The sequence below is a fragment of the Hyperolius riggenbachi genome, chromosome 10 (assembly GCF_040937935.1).
Source record: "Hyperolius riggenbachi isolate aHypRig1 chromosome 10, aHypRig1.pri, whole genome shotgun sequence".
In the NCBI taxonomy this organism is placed as follows: domain Eukaryota; kingdom Metazoa; phylum Chordata; class Amphibia; order Anura; family Hyperoliidae; genus Hyperolius; species Hyperolius riggenbachi.
In genome coordinates this window covers 202,492,426-202,511,502 of record NC_090655.1, presented here as the reverse complement: position 1 = coordinate 202,511,502, position 19,077 = coordinate 202,492,426, and the positions used below count along the sequence as shown (strand labels likewise).

At 46.3% G+C, this 19,077-nt stretch overlaps 1 protein-coding gene across 1 annotated transcript in view; it reads left to right on the top strand.

Moving 5' to 3' along the window:
* LOC137536203 (membrane-spanning 4-domains subfamily A member 8-like) overlaps positions 1-15,089 on the top strand; it is a 36,431-nt gene extending 21,342 nt beyond the window's left edge. The window contains exon 6 of the mRNA XM_068258301.1: positions 14,833-15,089. Coding sequence (XP_068114402.1) covers positions 14,833-14,940 — 108 coding nt within the window. The 3' untranslated portion in view covers positions 14,941-15,089. The remainder of the gene's footprint in view (positions 1-14,832) is intronic.
* The last annotated feature ends 3,988 nt before the right edge of the window (positions 15,090-19,077 follow it).

Genomic DNA, 19,077 nt, shown 5'->3' with positions numbered 1-19,077 from the left:
TTAAGGGAAATAGTGTCAACATGTAAAAAATATAATTTTTTTTCAAAAAAGTTTTTGAGAAAATGGATTTCTAACAATTTAAAGGAATGTTTCTTTTCTGCTGGGTTTTGAAACAATTTTTTCCTTTGAAAAAAGTTTTTGTGAAATTAACAAATAACATGAAATCTTAACATGCATAGAAATGTTGGTGACAATGGTATTTATGCTTTACCATTTACCTCTAAATTTGGTACAAAATAATGCAAAATTACTAATTACGCACCATCAACTGAATTTCTAAAATGTAATTATGTATGGCCGTAATGAAAAAAGTTTACATGACATTTTACGTAATTGTAATCCGCAGGATACGATCATCACTATTAACTAGGGGAGCATAAACAATGTGACCAAAACCTAACTAACTTGTGTAATATAACAAAAAACGTAGGTAACAATATATACAGATACTGTATACAATATACAACCAGGTATTCAGACTTTAAACAGGAAACAGAATACAAGGTCAAGGATGCCGGGTCAAACCAAAGAAATCAAATACCAAAAAGCACAAATTCAGTAAACCCTATCTTCCTCCCCCAGCCATCCTCACCCCTCTCTTCTTCCTCCTCCATTCTCCATCCCTACTCCATTCCCACCCACAAAATCATCTCCTTTGCTTTTCCATCTTCCTCTACGTTTCTTTCTCCTTTCCTTTTTCCTACACTTTTTTTAGCCCACCAAGTTGATGTATGAAACATTTTGAGAAATATAGCCTGTTTCTGCTTATTCATATTAATGCTCCTGGACTTCATCTGGGTTGGCCAACTAATTGCATGTTATATCTGTTCCTGGTCACCCCCAAGAGGAAAATCTTACCTGGCACTATAAATTAGCTCCATTGCCTGCTTTACAAAATAAATGAGCTATAGATGATTCAGTAGAATACTATTGCAAATAAGGGTATAATACATAGTTTTAGAACTACTTGGGACTACTTTGTTTTGATTTGTTTTGTTTTTTGTTTTGTTTTTTATTCTGGTGATTACAGTGGATCCGAGATAAACTTTTACTCATTGCATAATTGTGTTCCTTTCATATAGTTTATAGGGCATTCCTCAAGCCAAATACTTTTTTGTTTTTGTTTTAATACTCTAATTCCCTATAAACTAAACAAGCCTCTCCCACAGTGGGAGGATGTTACTAGTCAGAGATTTCAGAGGCAGAGGGGAGGTGGGAAGAAGAGAGGGGAGTGAAGTTTTCACAGGCGGAGGGCTGGAGATACAGATCAGCTTGCCTGTGTGTAAATGTAACAAACAGAACATGGCTGCCCTCATTGTATCACAGGAATAAATAATCATAATGTCACGCTGATACGTGATGCGGTAACGTACAATATAATACACGAAATGGTACGTAAGAGAAGTCAGGACCAGGCCATAGTCAAACACAGAGTCAGAGATATCGAGGTACAGAGTAGCAATGCGAGATCGTAGTCAATTAACAGGCAGGGTCATTTACACAAATTAGATGTCAGTCGTATTGTAAGGATGAGGCAAAAACGTAGTCAGGGACAGGCCAAGTTGAGCATGAGTATCAGATGACAATGGTACAGAAGGACTAAGCAAGAGCAAGGTCAAGTGGCAGGCAGAAGGTACACAGATAAATATACAATAGATGTTACTTCAATAATATTACTAGAATATTACGAAAAAATTACAAGATATAACTACAATAGACATGACTAACTAACTGGAGTACGTATATATTGTGCGTCTACACAATATATCAATGTAGCTCAAATTAGCTAGCTAGCTAGGCCAGGAACCAGTATTCTGATTAGTATCAAGGCCAGCGAGTGAATGACTCGCTTGGCCTAATATACCTGAGAAAGGGAATCGCACCAGCCCACAGGAGGACGGTCTTACCATCAGACACACCTCCTTAGTTTGTAAGAGCCGCTCTGGCTCGCTCGTGCGTCTGGGCATACTGTGCATGCCCGCTTCCTGATTCACCCCTGCCGTGATGCCGGAGACGCCAGTCGGAGAAGATGACTTTGAAGATCCCCTACGTGAGCGAGTCCCGCTAGAGACGCCGTGAGGGACGTCGCGGGACCCGCCATGAGAAGTAAAGTTGTTACACACTAGATTTGCTGTGTAAACTATCTAAACTTTAGATAAGATATATAGACAAGTTACTTGTTATAGTTAGTTTTTCATCTCAGATCCGCTTTAAACTGTTGGTTTCATAATGTTGTTGGTTTCCTAAGAGTCACTGCAAAATTTTACAACATTAATACATTAATCCCTAATGAAGTTCATACTTTTAGGCTTTGTTCACATGTAAAATTGAAATCGCTGATATCAGAGATTTTCGATTTTTAGTGCACTTTTTTTTACCCTCCCAGCAGTCCACTGTGCACTACGATTTTGTACAAAGCGTTTTTGTAAGCTCTTTTGTAGAGTGATTCCATTTTTTCACTTCCTGACGTCAGTCAGGAAGTGAACTCCTCCACCCAGAAATTAATAAATACTGTATTTATTCATAAAAATGCGAATGCAATCGCCAGATAAAGCAATTTGTGAATGTTTTTTGCTATTCCTATAACTTCCATTGTAGCAAAATCGCCCCCAAAATGGTACTTTGCTGAGCAGAAAGCAGACAAAACATGCTGATATGAACTTTCCCATAAGGAATCATTGCACAAGCGCTTTTATGCCGATTTTCAAAATCGCCGGCGCTGAAAAAAAAAATGCAAAACGCTCTAGGTGTGAACAAGCCCTTAGCGTTTGTTTCTGATTATTTGGGCTGTTTCAGTTGGTTTCCTAAAAAAAAAAATTGGAATACCTAATTGAAAAGAATTCAACTCATTCAATTGCTATCAGAATAAATACACTATTGTTGTATTGGTAGTGCCCTCTAGTGCCCATTTACAGTAACAGTTAATTTACAGCTTTCTAAAATTTGCCACAGATCACTATTGAAGTGACTGGAGAAAGCGATGTAGTGGATTCAGGGGCGGACATACGGCCGTGCAGGCCGTGCCGCCGCACGAGGGCCCCTGAAGTTCCGTTTTCTTCAGGGGCCCATTAAGTATTTTTTTTTTTTTTTTATATATTTTTTTTTTTTATTATTTTATTCCCGGGGGGCCCCCCGACTCCTATCCTTCCTCCCTCCCTCACCTCGGGGGGCCCCCTCCCGATATGCGCGGCGGGAGAGCGAGCGAGCGGCAAATGCAGGAAGGGCTCTCCAGGCATCCGCTAGAGGCCCAGCCGCTTGGTCTCCAATATGTCTCCAGTTGGAGACATATTGGAGACTCAGCGGCTGGGCCTCTAGCGGATGCCTGGAGAGCCCTGAAGACTTCCTGCATTTGCCGCTCGCTCTCCCGCCGCGCATATCGGGAGGGGGCCCCCCGAGGTGAGGAAGGAAGGGAGGGAGGGAGGATAGGAGTCGGGCCCCCCACCCGGATAGCTACCCACCCGGCTACCTAACCACCTACCCACCCGGCTACCTACCTACCCACCCACCAGGCTTCCTACCTACCCACCCGACTACCTAACCACCCACCAGGCTTCCTACCTACCCACCCGGCTACCTACCCACCCACCAGGCTTCCTACCTAACCACCCACCCAACTACCTAACCACCCACCCGGCTACCTACCCACCCGGCTACCTACCCACCCACCAGGCTTCCTACCTAACCACCCACCCAACTACCTAACCACCCACCCGGCTACCTACCCACCCGGCTACCTACCCACCCGGCTACCTACCTACCTACCCGGCTACCTACCTAACCACCCACCCGGCTACCTACCTAACCACCCACCCGGCTACCTACCTAACCACCCACCCGGCTACCTACCGGGCTAGTTACCAACCCACCCACCAGGCTACCTACCCACCCACCCGGCTACCCGGCTACCTACCTAACCACCCACCCGGCTACCTACCTAACCACCCACCTGGCTACCTACCTAACCACCCACCCGGCTACCTACCGGGCTAGTTACCAACCCACCCACCAGGCTACCTACCCACCCACCAGGCTACCTACCTACCCACCCACCAGGCTACCTACCCACCCACCAGGCTTCCTACCTACCCACCCGGCTACCTACCTACCCACCAGGCTACCTACCCACCCACCAGGCTACCTACCTACCCACCCACCAGGCTACCTACCCACCCACCAGGCTTCCTACCTACCCACCCGGCTACCTACCTACCCACCCGGCTACCTACCCACCCACCAGGCTTCCTACCTACCCACCCGGCTACCTACCTAACCACCCACCCAGCTACCTACCTACCCACCCACCCGGCTACCCACCCACCAGGCTTCCTACCTAACCACCCACCCGGCTACCTACCTAACCACCCACCCGGCTACCTACCGGGCTAGTTACCAACCCACCCACCCGGCTACCCACGCACCCACCAGGCTACCTACCTACCCACCCACCGGGCTACCTACCTACCTACCGGGCTAGTTACCCACCCACCCACCAGGCTACCTACCCACCCGGCTACCTACCCACCCACCCACCAGGCTACCTACCCACCCACCCACCAGGCTACCAACCCACCCACTCACCCACCCACCCACCAGGCTACCAACCCACCCACCCACTCACCCACCCACTAGGCTACCTATCCACCCAACCACCCATGGGAGCTGCGCGCCGGATGGAGGCTGGGACAGGAGGTCTGCTGCTGCAGGTGAGTAAATGTTTTTGTTTTATTTATATTAGCAGGTGTATGTTCTGGGCAGGTCTGCCACATGATTGCATGTATTTTCTTCGCAAATCTGCCGACATGATTGCATGTATTTTCTGGGCATATCTGCCGACATGATTGCACGTATTTTCTGGGCATATCTGCCGACTTGTTTGCACGTATTTTCTGGGCATATCTGCCGACTTGATTGCATGTATTTTCTGGGCATATCCGCCGACTTGTTTGCACGTATTTTCTGGGCATATCTGCCGACTTCATTGCACGTATTTTCTGGGCATATCTGCCGACTTGATTGCACGTATTTTCTGGGCATATCTGCCGACTTGATTGCACATGTTTTCTGGGCATATCTGCCGACATGATTGCACGTATTTTCTGGGCATATCTGCCGACATGATTGCACGTATTTTCTGGGCATATATGTGTATTTTCTTGAGAAAACCTGCACAATTATGTGAATTTTCTGGGGAAAGGGTCACCAAAACTTGGGCCCACTGTCTTTGCGTTGCACTTTTCAAGGGAACCTGAGGTGAGAATAATATTGAGGCTGCCATATTTCTCTCCTTTTAAGCAATACCAGTTGCCTGGCTGCCGTGCTGGTCCTCTGCCTCTTATTCTTTCAACCATAGACCCTGAACAAGCATGCAGCAGGTCAGGGGTTTCTGACAATATTGTCAGAACTGAGAAGATTAGCTGCATGCTTGTTGCTGGTGTAATTCAGTTTATTACTGCAGCCAAATAGATCAGCAGGGCCGCCAGGCAACTAGTATTGTTTAAAAGGAAATAAACCCTCACCCCGGGTTCGCTTTAAGTTACAGTTAGCTCCGCCCTCATCCGGTCATTGCCACGCCCATTTTTTTTGCCGCGGCGCTACGCGCCGCAGGTTCTATCCACTAATTTTTGCCGCGGCGCGCTTTGCGCGCCGCAGGTTGTAGCCACGACCATATTTTGCCGCGGCGCCGCAGGTCATAGGGGGCCCACAATTACAATTTTGCACAGGGGCCCACTGCTGGCTGTGTCCGCCACTGAGTGGATTCACTCCTTTGCCCACACTGCTTTGTTGCATTTGTTGTTTCTTAAATCAATTTTGATTTTAAATAGATATATTAATAATTTAGGATTTAAAAAAAAAATATGTCAAAGAAAATCATCATGTGCACAACATCGCTGTCCTGAATTATAAAGGTTCTCCGTGGCTGGGATACTCTGCAATATATTGGCGAATTGAAATAATCCCACTAACCTGGCCAAGGTTTAAAAAATATTTGCCCTTAAGCAACAAAGGTTGGGGGAGGGGCCTGAGTGAAATCACAGTCACATGGGGAGGATAAGTCACGCCTAACTGAGCACTAATAAAAAAACAATGGAAAGGAACCTAGAAGAAATTCATATTTGTGGTAGGTATGCAGTATTTGCCTAATATTGGTAGAGATTGGTTAGTCATTAGGGATGGATGCAAATAATTCTGAGGTGGTTATGCAAATGATGTATACAAATTTATGCAGCTTGAATATCTAACAAGCAAATTCCACCAAGGTCCATTTTCAAACTGCACAAATTAACATCCAACATTTGCATAATCCTGTATCAACTAAAACTAGTTTGCATGTCATTGACCATCCCAATTAATGATTGTAGAATAATTTATTCAGAGGACTCTCCTAGAACAGACAAATCAGTTGCACATTAGGCCACTGAGAGTCCACTTCCTGTGCTATGATTCATTGCCATGTGTACTAGATTTAGAGCACAAAACAAGCTATAATTTATGTTTAAAGAGGATCTGAGATGAAAAACCCTAACTATAATAATTAACTTGTCAATATATGTTATCTAAAGTTTAGATAGTTTACACAGCATATCTATCTGCAAAAGTTTCAAAAGTTTATGATTATTTATTCCTGTTATACAATGAGGGCAGCCATGTTCTGTTTGTCACATTGTTACACCCCCCCCCTCCTCCTGCCCAAACTGAGCTCCTGTAAGCCCTTGCTACTGTATGAAAATGCTAAGGCACTCTGAAAAGCTGTGGGCGAGGCTTGTTTAGTTTATTGGGAATTAGAGTATTAAAACAAAAACAAAAAAGTATTTGGCTTGAGGAATGAAAGGAACACAATTATGCAATGAGTAAAAGTTAAGCCTCATACACACGCTTGATTTGCTGGAACGACGGGTCTGTCAGACTCTCCCGCTGGGCGGGCGTTCCAGTGACAGTACAGCGTGTGTACAGTCTGTCTGCAGACTGATACGGCTGTTTCTGAACGATCCGCTGCACGGATCGTTCAGAAACAGCCTTATCAGTCTGCCTGACAGACTGTACACACGCAGTACTGTCGCTGGAACGCCTGCCCAGCGGGAGGGTCTGATGGACCCATCGTTCCCTGTAGTACAGCGTGTGTACGAGCCTTTTATCTCGGATCCACTTTAACATTCTTTAAAGGACTACTGAAAAAAAAATATAACCTTAGGAGCAAACTCAGGAGAAAAACTCAATTGTATATTGGCCTAAGGCCCTTATTCAATTCACTTTTTCTCCTAAGTTTTCTCCTAGGAGATACATTTTCAGTTTCTGTTTAAATTAATTTGTAGTACTATGCAACTGAAAAAGTACCAAAAAGAAGGCAAAAAAGTATTCTCAAAATTATCATGAGTATTGTATTGTCTTGCTTGCTGGTGTCTTAACCACTTGCCGACCGCACACTCATAACGTGCGTCGGCAAAGTGGCAGCTGCAGGACCAGCGACGCAGTACTGCGTCGCCAGCTGCAGCCTAATTAATCAGGAAGCAGCCGCTCGTACGAGCGGCTGCTTCCTGTCAATTCACGGCGGGGGGCTCCGTGAATAGCCTGCGGGCCGCCGATGGCGGCTCGCAGGCTAGATGTAAACACAAGCGGAAATAATCCGCTTTGTTTACATTTGTACGGCGCTGCTGCGCAGCAGCGCCGTAAGGCAGATCGGCGATCCCCGGCCAATCAGCGGCCGGGGATCGCCTCCATGTGACAGGGGACGTCCTGTCACTGGCTGCACAGGACGGATAGCGTCCTGTGCAGCCCAGATCTCCCGGGGGAGCAGGTAGGAGAGGGAGGGGGAGGATTTCGCCGCGGAGGGGGGCTTTGAGGTGCCCCCCCCGCAAAATGCCAGCCAGGAGGAGCGATCAGACCCCCCCTGCACATCATCCCCCTAGTGGGGAAAAAAGGGGGGCGATCTGATCGCTCTGAGTGCCCTTTGATCTGTGCTGGGGGCTGCACAGCCCACCCAGCACAGATCACCTAAACCAGCGCTGGTCCTTAAGGGGGGGGTAAAGGGTGGGTCCTCAAGTGGTTAAAATGCATTTTATTGATCAGGTATGAAAATATCACCTGGGAGAAAACTTAGGAGAAAAAGTGTGGACACAAAAGTAAATTGAAGAAAATAACAGCTCAATTCCGTGCATTTAAAGGACTACTGTAGGGGGGGTCGGGGGAAAATGAGTTGAACTTACCCTCCTAAGTTTTCTCCCAGGTGATATTTTCATACCTTATCAATAAAATGCATTTTAAGGCACCAGCAAGCAAGACAATACAATACTCATGATAATTTTGAGAATACTTTTTTGTCTTCTTTTTGGTACTTTTTTAGTTGCATAGTACTACAAATTAATTTAAATAGAAGCTGAAAACGTATCTCCTAGGACCAAACATAGGAGAAAAAGAGAATTGAATAAGGGCCGTAGGTCCATATGCAATTGAGTTTTTCTCCTGAGTTTGCTCCTAAGGTTATATTTTTTCCACCTTACCAATAAAATGCCTTTCAACAAGTTCACTACTAAGGAGTTTTTCCCCTTGTGGACCACAGCAATTTTCACATTTCAGCATTCCTCCCTTTCATTCGCCAATAACTTTATCACTACTTGTCACAACAAAATGATCTGTATCTTGTTTTTTTGCCACCACTTAGGCTTTTTTTGTGGTGGAACATTTAGCTAAGAATTATTTTATTCTAAATGCATTTTCATGGGAACAAATGGGAAAAATAATTATTTTTCAGTTATCAGCTAATCTAGTTTTAAAATAATACATGATACTATAATTAAAACCCACATATTTTATTTGCCCATTTGTCCCAGTTATTACGCAATTTTTTTTTAAATGTCAATTTTTTTTTTAATGAAAGTGTTTTATTTTAGTAACTATGGGAGGGGAGGTATGGGGTAAATTAATTGGGTATTTTATGTTTTTTTATTTAATGGGGTGTAAGGTGTAGGTATAATTTTACTATTTGATGTCACTAGATTCTAAATCAAATATCTTTCATATGCATTTCGTAGACTACGCATTAAAATACGCAATTATGCGTAGTGCAAAGCATAGTTTATGCGGATGCTTATGCCCATATGCTGTAAATTTTAAAGGGAACCAGAGACGAAGCCTGGGTAAAAAATGAGAAAAGATGTTATACATACCTGGGGCTTCCTCCAGCCCCATAAGCCTGGATCGCTCCCACGCCGCCATTCTCCGCTGCCTCTATCGCCGGTACCGGGTCCCATCACTTCCACTGGACGCGACCAGTTGTACGCATGCGCAGGGGCTCCCTCTGGCTTTGTACGCATGCACCTGCACCAGGGCCGTGCAGAGGGTCCTTAAGTGGGGGGTGCTCAAATTTAAAAAAGGGGCCTGGCAATGCCTTCCCCCGCATGCCCCCCCTCCTCGTTTCTGGCTAGGGGGGTATTAATTGTCATGCTGCTGAATGCAGATGATGGGTGGCATGTGGGTTCTGGCTATAGTTGGGTATCGAGTGTCATGTGGGTGTTGATTGCAAGACTTAGTGCCATGTAAGATCTGGGTGCATGTACTGGATGTCATGTGGGTGCTGGGTGCAGGTACCGGGTGGTGTGATATGGGTGCGAATACTTGGCGCCATGCCTGTACTGGGTGCTGGCTATGGGTGGGCTTTGGGCATCACATGGGTTTTGAATGCAGGTACTTTGGGTGCGGTTACGGGTTAAGTGGATACTTGGTGCAGATAGTGGGTACCATGTGGAAGCTGTGTGCAGGTGTGAGTACTGGGTGCAATTTTAGGCCTGGGTGCAGATACTTCGTGTCATGTGAGTGTGAGTACTGGGTGCCAGCTATGAGGGGAAGGGGTGGCTGATGGGAAAAGTAGAGGTCAGTGTGGGTGCTGCAGGAAGGGGCAGGGCCATGCAGAGGATCCTCAAGGGTGTGGTGCTCAAATTTGACATCGATAAATTGTGCTAAATTGTGTATGTATCACCCCCTCTCCATAAAGCATAAGACAGTCTTATCCCAGCCCCCCCCCCCCCCCCCCCACACACACACACACCTTTATAGCAGTATCAGGAAGACTGTGTGTCCCCTTTAAACTCTTTTGGTGCTACCACCCTCAAATCAGCAGTGATAGGTGCTCACTGTGGGTTAGAGTGGGCACAGTGGAGCCCACTGTAGAGGCACGGACTCATCTTTCATTACTGGGACCTCTGTCCCTCTTGATCAGCACCCAAGCCTCTTTTCAGGCAAAGAAGTGGTTACCAATATGCAGTGGCTGCTAAGCATTAGTAGATGATAAAACTGCAGTATGTGCCAAGGTGCAGTGGGTGCCCAGATGCAGTGGATGGTAAGACGCAAAGGTTCACTTTGTGGTAAGTTGCAGTGGGTGCTGAGATGCCAACGTAAAGTCTGTGTCAAGCTGCTTTGGGTATCAAGGTCCAGTTTGTATTGGGTGTTTATTTGCAGTGGGTGCTATGCAGTATTGGGTGCTGAATGAGTAGCAGATGGTGATAAACAATAGTGGGTGCCATGTGAGTGCTAATTGGTACAGGGAGCCATTTGAGTGTTGGACATGAGCGAGTAGGGAGTGCCATGCGTGGTCTGGATGTGTGCCATGGGAGAGTACTGTGTCTCATATGGGTTTGGACCAAGGATAGGTACTGGGTGCTATTTGGTTGCTGGCCATGGACGGGTACTAGGTGCATATAATGACTTTGGAACTTGGTGACGTGTGAGTACTATGCCATGTGGGTGTTGATTATGGGTGTATGTGGGTCTTAGGTGCAAATACTGACTGCCAAGTGGGTACTGGGAGTGAGTACATGGTGGCATATGGGTGATGGGTGCTGGCTAGTGGGATATTTGTTGTCATGTGGGCGCTAAAGACAGATCCTGGGTGCCATGTGGGTTCTGGGTGCTGGCACAGGGTGTCATGTGGATTCTGGCTGTATGGGTGTGTATCAACCATCATGTGTTGATTGCAGGTACTCAGTCCCTTTTGAGTTCTGGGTGCAAGTACTGGATGTCATATGTGAGCGCTTGGTGTGGGTGCTGGGCACTAAGTGGAGGCTTAGTGCAACTGGAACTACTGCAGATGAAACATGTGGGTGTTGGGTGCAGGTACTGGGTATCACATAGGTGCAAATACTTGGTGCCATGCCTGCACTGGGTGCTAGCTCTGGGTGGGTGTTGTGTGTCACGTGGGTTCTGAGTGCAGGTACATCGGGTGCTAGTACTGGTTATGTGAGTGGGTGCCATTTGGAGGCTGTGTGCAGGTGTGAGTAGTGAGTGACATGTCAGAGCTGGGTGCAAGTACTGTGCCATGTAGGTGTTAGTACTGGGTGCCAGCTGTAGGGTGAAGGGGTGCAGGTTTTGGGTGTCATGTGGCTGTTTGATGCAAGTACTAAGTGCAATATTGAGGCCAGATGTGAGTATTGGGTGCAGGGTGCTTGGTGCAAGTACTGGGTGCTTGCTATAGTGGGGGTTACTGGTTGAGTGTAATGTGGGTGCTGAATATTGGTGGGATTGCTGTGGGTGCAGGGGGTGGGAGGTCACTGTGGGTACTGCTATGAATGGCATAGTTGCTGCTAGGGGAGGTCGAGGTCAGTGTGGTTGATGGGGGAAGGGTAGGTCACTGTGGGTGATGGGGGGAGAAGTAACTGTGGGTGCTGTGGAAAGTAGAGGTCAGTATGGGTGCTGGAGGAAAGGGAGATCACTGTGGGTCTCGGGAGGTAGAGGTCATTGTGGGTGCAGGGGGTGGGAGGTCACTATGGGTGCTGCTATGAATGGCATAGTTGCTGCTAAGGGAGGTAAAGGTCAGTGTGGGTGCTGGGGGAAGGGTAGGCCACTGTGGGTGCTGGGAGAAGTCAGTGTGGTTACTGGAGGAAGGAGTGGATGCTGGGTGTTGGGAGAAGCCACTGTGGGCGCTGGCAATGGGAGAGGTCACTGTAGGTGCTGCTTTTGGGATGGGAGGTCCCTGTGGGTGCTGCAGGGGACAGGAGGGTAGCCACTGGGGGAGGGAAAAATCACTGTGGGTGCTGGGGGAGGGATAGGTCAGTGTGGGTGCTGGCGTAGGCAGGAATCAGGGCCGGGCTGAGGCATAGGCTGGAGAGGCTCCAGCCTCAGGGCGCAGTGTAGGAGGGGGCGCAGAATTCATTCAGCTGTCATTCCTAATTGTGTTTGAAGCAGAAAGAAATAAGAAAAGGGGATACATGGCAGTGATTGCAAGCCAGATATCTAGAGATTAAGGTGTTGGGGAGGTTGTGGGCCCTGTGGTGCCTCTTAGTCTAATAGCAATCAGTGTTTGATGGCTCGGGTGGCAGGGATGGAGGGGCGCACTTTGGTGTCTCAGCCTTGGGTGCTGGAGGACCTTGTCCCGGCTCTGGGCAGGATCACTGTTAGAGCTGGGGAGGGAGAGGTCACTGTGGGTGCTAGGTAGAGGGAGAGGTCACTGTGGGTGCTGGGGGAGGGAGAGGTCACTGTGGGTGCTGGGGAGGGAGAGGTCACTATGGGTCCCAGGTGAAGGGAGAGGTCACTGTGGGTGCTGGGTGGAGGGAGAGGTCACTGTGGGTGCTAGATGGAGGGAGAGGTCACTGTGGGTGCTGGGTAACAGAGAGGTCACTGTGGGTGCTAGGTGGAGGGAGAGGTCTCTGTGGGTGCTAGGTGGAGGGAGAGGTCACTGTGGGTGCTGGGGGAGGGAGAGATCACTGTGGGTACTGGGTAGGGAGAGGTCAGTATGGGTCCTAGGTGGAGGGAGAGGTCACTGTGAGTGCAAGGGGAGGGAGTGGTCACTGGGTACTAGGTGGAGGGAGAGGTCACTATGGGTGCTGTGGGAGGTAGAGGTCAGTATGGGTCCTAGGTGGAGGGAGAGGTCAGTATGCCACACTAGGATTCCTGTCTGGGCCTCTTCACTTGAAAGTGCCCCAGACGGGGGCAGAGCTTCCCACGGGTGGGCGGGGCTTATCACGGTCGGGGGCTGAGCTTATTTTACGCGTCGAGAGGGGCCTTTTTTGAGGATTTTAAAAAAGGGGGGTGCCTGGGCACCCAGAGCACCCCCCTGTGCACGTGCCTGACCTGCACAGTACGGAGGGAGCGCACTGCGCTTGCGTCGATTGGCCAAAAAGACGGGACCCGGTACCGGCGGACAGAGGCAGCGGTGGATGGCGGCGTGGGAGCAATCCAGGCTTATGGAGCTGGAGGAAGCCCCAGGTATGTATAAACAGGATATTTATTTGTCTCTGGTTCTCTTTAAATGCTTTTATTGGGAACTCTTCTATGCGTACATTCCCCTTTCCAATGTGTAAATTTGTAAGCATACAATCGCATGCGGAAAATTAGATGCGAGTAACGCATTAGTAGTTCACTACACAATACACATGTTAACTACGCATAGTGGGTGTAAGCTACAGCGGTACTTTGCTACGCGTAAATTCGTAAGCGTAGTTTTGAAAATTCACCTACGAACTACGATGCGTAGATGTGAACTACGATGCGTAAATTTGCACTGGCGTAGTTTCTGCTCCTCACAAATTACCAGGGCTCACCGCGACTGAACAAAGGGCAGCAGGAGGACAGCGAGGGGCACATACATTCTTATGGGGGCTGGAGGAAGCCATGGTTAAGTAAAAAAAAAAAACAACTAATTCCTCTTCTCTGAGTCTCTTTAAAGAAAACCTGTACTGAAAAAAAATTCCCCTGGGGGGGTACTCACCTCAGTAGTGGGAAGCCTCTGGACCCTGTCGAGGCTTCCCCCATCCTCCTCTGTCCCACGGTGGTCTCACTCCAGCCCAGGGAACGCACAGGCGACAATATTTACCTTTTCTGGCTCCAGCGAGGGCGCTGTTGTGGCTCTTCCCATGGAGATAGGTGAAAATATCCAATCTCCATCGGGTCCGCTCTACTGCGCCTGTGCAGTAGAGCGGCCCGACGGAGATCGGCTTTTTTCACCTATCTCCGTGCAGAGAGCGGATACTGCACCTGCGCTGGAGCCACGGAGGTAAATATTTACATCGCCGCCACTCTGGGAGGATTTTTGCCTCAATAGGATTTAGAGGCTTCTCCCACCCAAGGTGAGTATCCCTCAGGGGAAGTTTTTTCATTACAGATTTTCTTTAAAGAGACTCCGTAACAAAAATTGCATCCTGTTTTTTTATCATCCTACAAGTTCCAAAAGCTATTCTAATGTGTTCTGGCTTACTGCAGCACGTTCTACTATCACCATCTCTGTAATAAATCAACTTATCTCTCTCTTGTCAGACTTGTCAGCCTGTGTCTGGAAGGCTGCCAAGTTCTTCAGTGTTGTGGTTCTGCCGTGAACTCCCCCTTCCAGGCCCCTCTATGCACACTGCCTGTGTGTTATTTAGATTAGAGCAGCTTCTCTCTTATCTTTTACAAGCTGGATAAATCGTCCTCTGAGCTGGCTGGGCTTTCACATAGTGAGGAATTACAGACAAGGGCAAAGCTGTTTGCAGGAAGAAAAGAGCAGCCTGAAACTTCAGTGCATGATGCAGGGGGGAAGAAACACACAAATGATCTCTTGAGATTCAAAAGGAAGGCTGTATACAGCCTGCTTGTGTATGGATGTATTTTCTATGTGTGGACATACTGTACATCAACCTACTTCCTGTTTTGGTGGCCATTTTGTTTGTTTATAAACAAACTTTTTAAAACTGTTTTTAACCACTTTTAATGCGGCGGGGAGCGGCAAAATTGTGACAGAGGGTAATAGGAGATGTCCCCTAACGCACTGGTATGCTTACTTTTGTGCGATTTTAACAATACAGATTCTCTTTAAGGCTTGTGTTACATTTTTATAATATATATTTTTTTGTCTTATCTATTATATTTTAGCAAATTATGGTGATTCAGAATGATGTGGTGCTGCAAGTTCCTCCCCAAGCTTTCCCAGCAGCTTCCAATCAGCCTCCTGCTTATGTGGTCCAAGGAGAGAGGAAGTAGAAGGAAGAAAACTGGAAAAGCTGACAGCATACAAGGAAATAATAAATCCTGCCTGAAATGAAAGCTTATGTGTCAAATTAATAATAATAATAATAATTGCATCACAATAACACATGTACAATTATAATGTTCAAAAAACATTGGGGGAAAAAACATGTTGTTCATGCTATAGAAAAAAACGTAATGCACAACTTCAGGCAATCATTGTTCTATAGCCCTGTGCGGCAGAGCTTGCTAAGATGCTCCTCAGTATCCTCAGGAGGGTTGATCATACTGAGTAGCTACTAGTATGTAGCTACTCGGAATAGAAATTTAAATGAGATCGGGCTGCCCATGGTCGAGGGGGGGGGGGGGGGGTTAACTGACCCAATGTGTCCGCCTTAGAGGATGCACTCAATTCTTGTCCCATGTTCCTCCCATGCTTTCTTCTTTAGAGTTGAAGAAGGAAGCTTGGGAGTGATGTGGGAATGTGATGTGGGAGGCAAATTGAGAGCATCTTCTAAGGCGTTCGCATTGGGTGAGTTAAACCCTCCCCCTGCCGCAAGCAGCACAATCTCATTTAAATATTGATTCCGAGTAGGTACGTACTCGTAGCTACTCGGTATGACCAACCCTAATCCTTATATTAAATAAATTATTTTAATAGCACTTGATCCGTAACCCTAGCCAGATCCTGTATCACGGATGGTTAATGCTGCAGTCTAACAAATTGTGAACTTATCCTTGGACATTAAAAAAAAATATTTTTTCATATTAAAGAGACTCTGTAACAAAATGTCCAGCCTTATTTCTTCTATCCTATAAGTTCCTATACCTGTTCTAATGTGGTCTGTCTTACTGCAGCCTTTCCTAGTTGCACAGTGGCTTATTATCTCTATTACATAATCTAATCTTCTTTCCTTTGTCAGCTTTGTCGTCTCAGGCAGGAATGTGCTGCTCTGCTTGTGATAGGATAGAAGTTATACACACCCTCTCCAAGCCCCCTCCAGGCTCTGTATGAGTCACAGACTGAGCTGCTCTGAGCCTATCACATGCTGGTTAGCAGCCATGTCTTTTGTTTGTAAACACTGCCTAAAACTCGCAATTACAAGCCAGGATTGCAGCAGGGAGTGGCAGAAACAGCACAGAGGGGCCCAGGAGAACATAATGAATAGAATGGTATGCTTTTCATTGTAAGAATTTTAGAGCACAGCTTATCTTTAAGCTGTGCATGGTTTAGGGCTTAAGTTGATGCTTCAAGCAAACCTGAAGTTAGGAAACTAATTTCTAGGGATGGTCCAAAATGCCCATTTCCTATTACGCGGAAATTCAGATTTCCGCCAATGCCAATTTCTGATATCTTGTTTTCCGATTTTCAATCTTTCTGATTTCCAAAGAGTATTTTATTTGTCATTTTTTTGCATTAGAGAATGCAAAAATGACAAAAAAAACCTCCGTAAATTGGAGAATCGGAAATAACATAATCTTGTGATTGGTCTAAAATTACCGTGGTAATCTGTTTTTTTGCAGAAAAAAATCTCTGATTGGTCTAATCAGGGTTGGACTGGGCCACAGTAGTACAGTTTTTCCCTCGGTGGGCCCCCCCTCCAGGTCTCTGGTGGGCCCCCCCCTCCCTGTCTGACAGAGCTCCAATTGCTGCCTGCAGCACAAAAATTCTCTTCTCAGTGCTGTAATCACTCATGCTGAGAGCAGTTGCATAGCTAAGGAGCTGTGGGCCCCGGTGCAAGTTTTACAATGGGGCCCCCTAAGCACTCTATACATAACAATTGATACAGTGCACCAAAACCTGCCAAGGACAACCACAGTGTCAGAGGTGCAAGAAGAGGATGGGGAACAGTTTGTTAATGATTACCACTATTCAAAGTATCTATAGAAGTGATTATTACCAGCACAGGACCAATAGAGAGCTAATACTGTAGTTGAGGGAGGACCCTCCGGGGCCCCTTTGGCCTAAGGGCCCTGATGTGGTCGCAACCTCTGCAGTCGCAACCTCTGCAAAGTAGGACATTGCTTTATATTGAAGGAGGGGACTCTATGCAAAGTTTTGCTGGGCGGCAGTGTCTCTGATTTACAATGCTGCTAAGATCATGTACATTTGGCCCTGTCCATAATACATCATGACCATGCCCACCTTCTGGCGCATGGTCATGCCCTTCTTTCACCGCAATCATGGGATGTGTGGGCCCCAGGTTGAAATTTATTTGGTGGGCCCCCAGTGTCCCATTCCGACCCTGGGTCTAATGCTAAAATTTCTGTGATTGGGTTAAAATTGCAGTAAATTAGATTTCTGCAGAATTCCAATTTCCTTTTTCCAATTTCTGAGTTCCAATCAAAAATGCAGATTTCTGAGCGAAACATGGAAATTTCAATTCCGCGGAATCCAAATGAGTATCCCTACTTGTTTGTTTCAGGCTAGATACTTAAATAGAGATGATGCTCTGGTCCCACAGAGCCTTACCTGTCCTCCCTCCATCCGCTTATTCCACTGCTGTCCCTGTTCAAATTACACACCTTCTGGGCTCCTCAAAAGGCTTTGTAAGCACTTGCGTCCAGAAGTGCTTCTGAAGAAGGGGTATATAGGGTGATCTGAGAGCACCCTGGAGTGAAAACAAAAAACACAGAGACACCGGGAGCCCCAATAGTATGCCAAACAGTTGAAGCAAATGGTTAAGAAGAATGGGTACTTACAAAGGGAGGTTGCAGACGGTTAACCAACCACTGTAGGTGGATGGAGATGCACGAACCCAACTCCACTCAGGTGTCCAGTGCAAAATAGCTCTAGATGGTCATAGAGGTAGAAAGCCCTAACCAAAAAGACTACCCCTCCTGAAGAAGGGTGTGTGACACAAAGGGGGGTAAGAGGCACCCAGACAATGATAAAACTGCATAAAAACAGTTAAAATAGAAAGGGTAAGTTGGCTTACCTCAATGATGACAAAGGCAGATAATACAAAGAACTTTAATGTGCACTTGGCAATGCATTTCGTGGGTCTCAGGCCAGTGCCTAAAAACTTTGAGTACAAGACGCTCAGGGCTCAGGCAATGCTCTCATATATGAAACAACAAGAATTCAATACACACAAATATAAAATTCCTAGTATAAATAAATAGATAATTCATTACATCCGTAATAGTGCTATAGATCTGTGTATAGCATGGTATTAAAGAGAAACTCCAACAAAGAATTGAACTTTATCCCAATCAGTAGCTGATACCCCCTTTTACATGAGAAATAGAATGCATTTAACAAACAGACCATCAGGGGGCGCTGTGTGACTGATTTTGTGCTGAAACCCCTCCCACAAGAAGCTCTGAATACCGCAGTACTCTGGGCAAACTGCCACAATGTAACAATGTTCACAGACAGGAAATGGCTGTTTACAGCTGTCTGTAACAGCCAGAACAGCTAGAAACAGCTACATAACCTGCCCACAGTAACAATGTCACCATGTAATAAATGTCAGAATGTGAATCTGGGAGAGGAAAGATTTTACAATGAGCAAACACTGACTAAATCATTTATACATAATAATTGTAAAAATTAAGCACTTTTTTTATTACATTATTTTCACTGCAGTTCCTCTTTAAAGTTCAAAGGATATGGGAGGGATACAAAGGTAAACATAATAATAATGGTGGTATTACTTAAGTGTTAATATACTGGGGTATAGGTAAACAAATTCTTATCATGTGTGTATACATATACATGTATACATATACACACACAAATATACATCAAAACACATAAGGTAGGGAGAGGGAAGGGTTGGAGTGGAAGGGAAAAAAGAGGGGGGGGGGGAGATTGAGAAACTTAGCTGTTGCCATATCCACAAATAAATAAATGAATAAATACACATATATAAAAGCATAAAATGGGTCCAGTGTGACTTTGGACTCAGGGACTGGGCTGTTCTGAAGAAGGGCACACACATTCGTAATGCACATGTGCAAGCCCAGACGTATTTGGACTGCTCCTCAAATATTTTCAACAGAGGGACAGAGGTAGAATGTGGGCATGGAGAGAGGAATGAGAAAGCTTTATGGGGTTCTAGAGCCTTCCCTCTGTACAGATCTACTTAATGTGTACAAATATAATATTTTCAGCACAAGTGCAAGTGTCAGAATGTTCAGGGATTA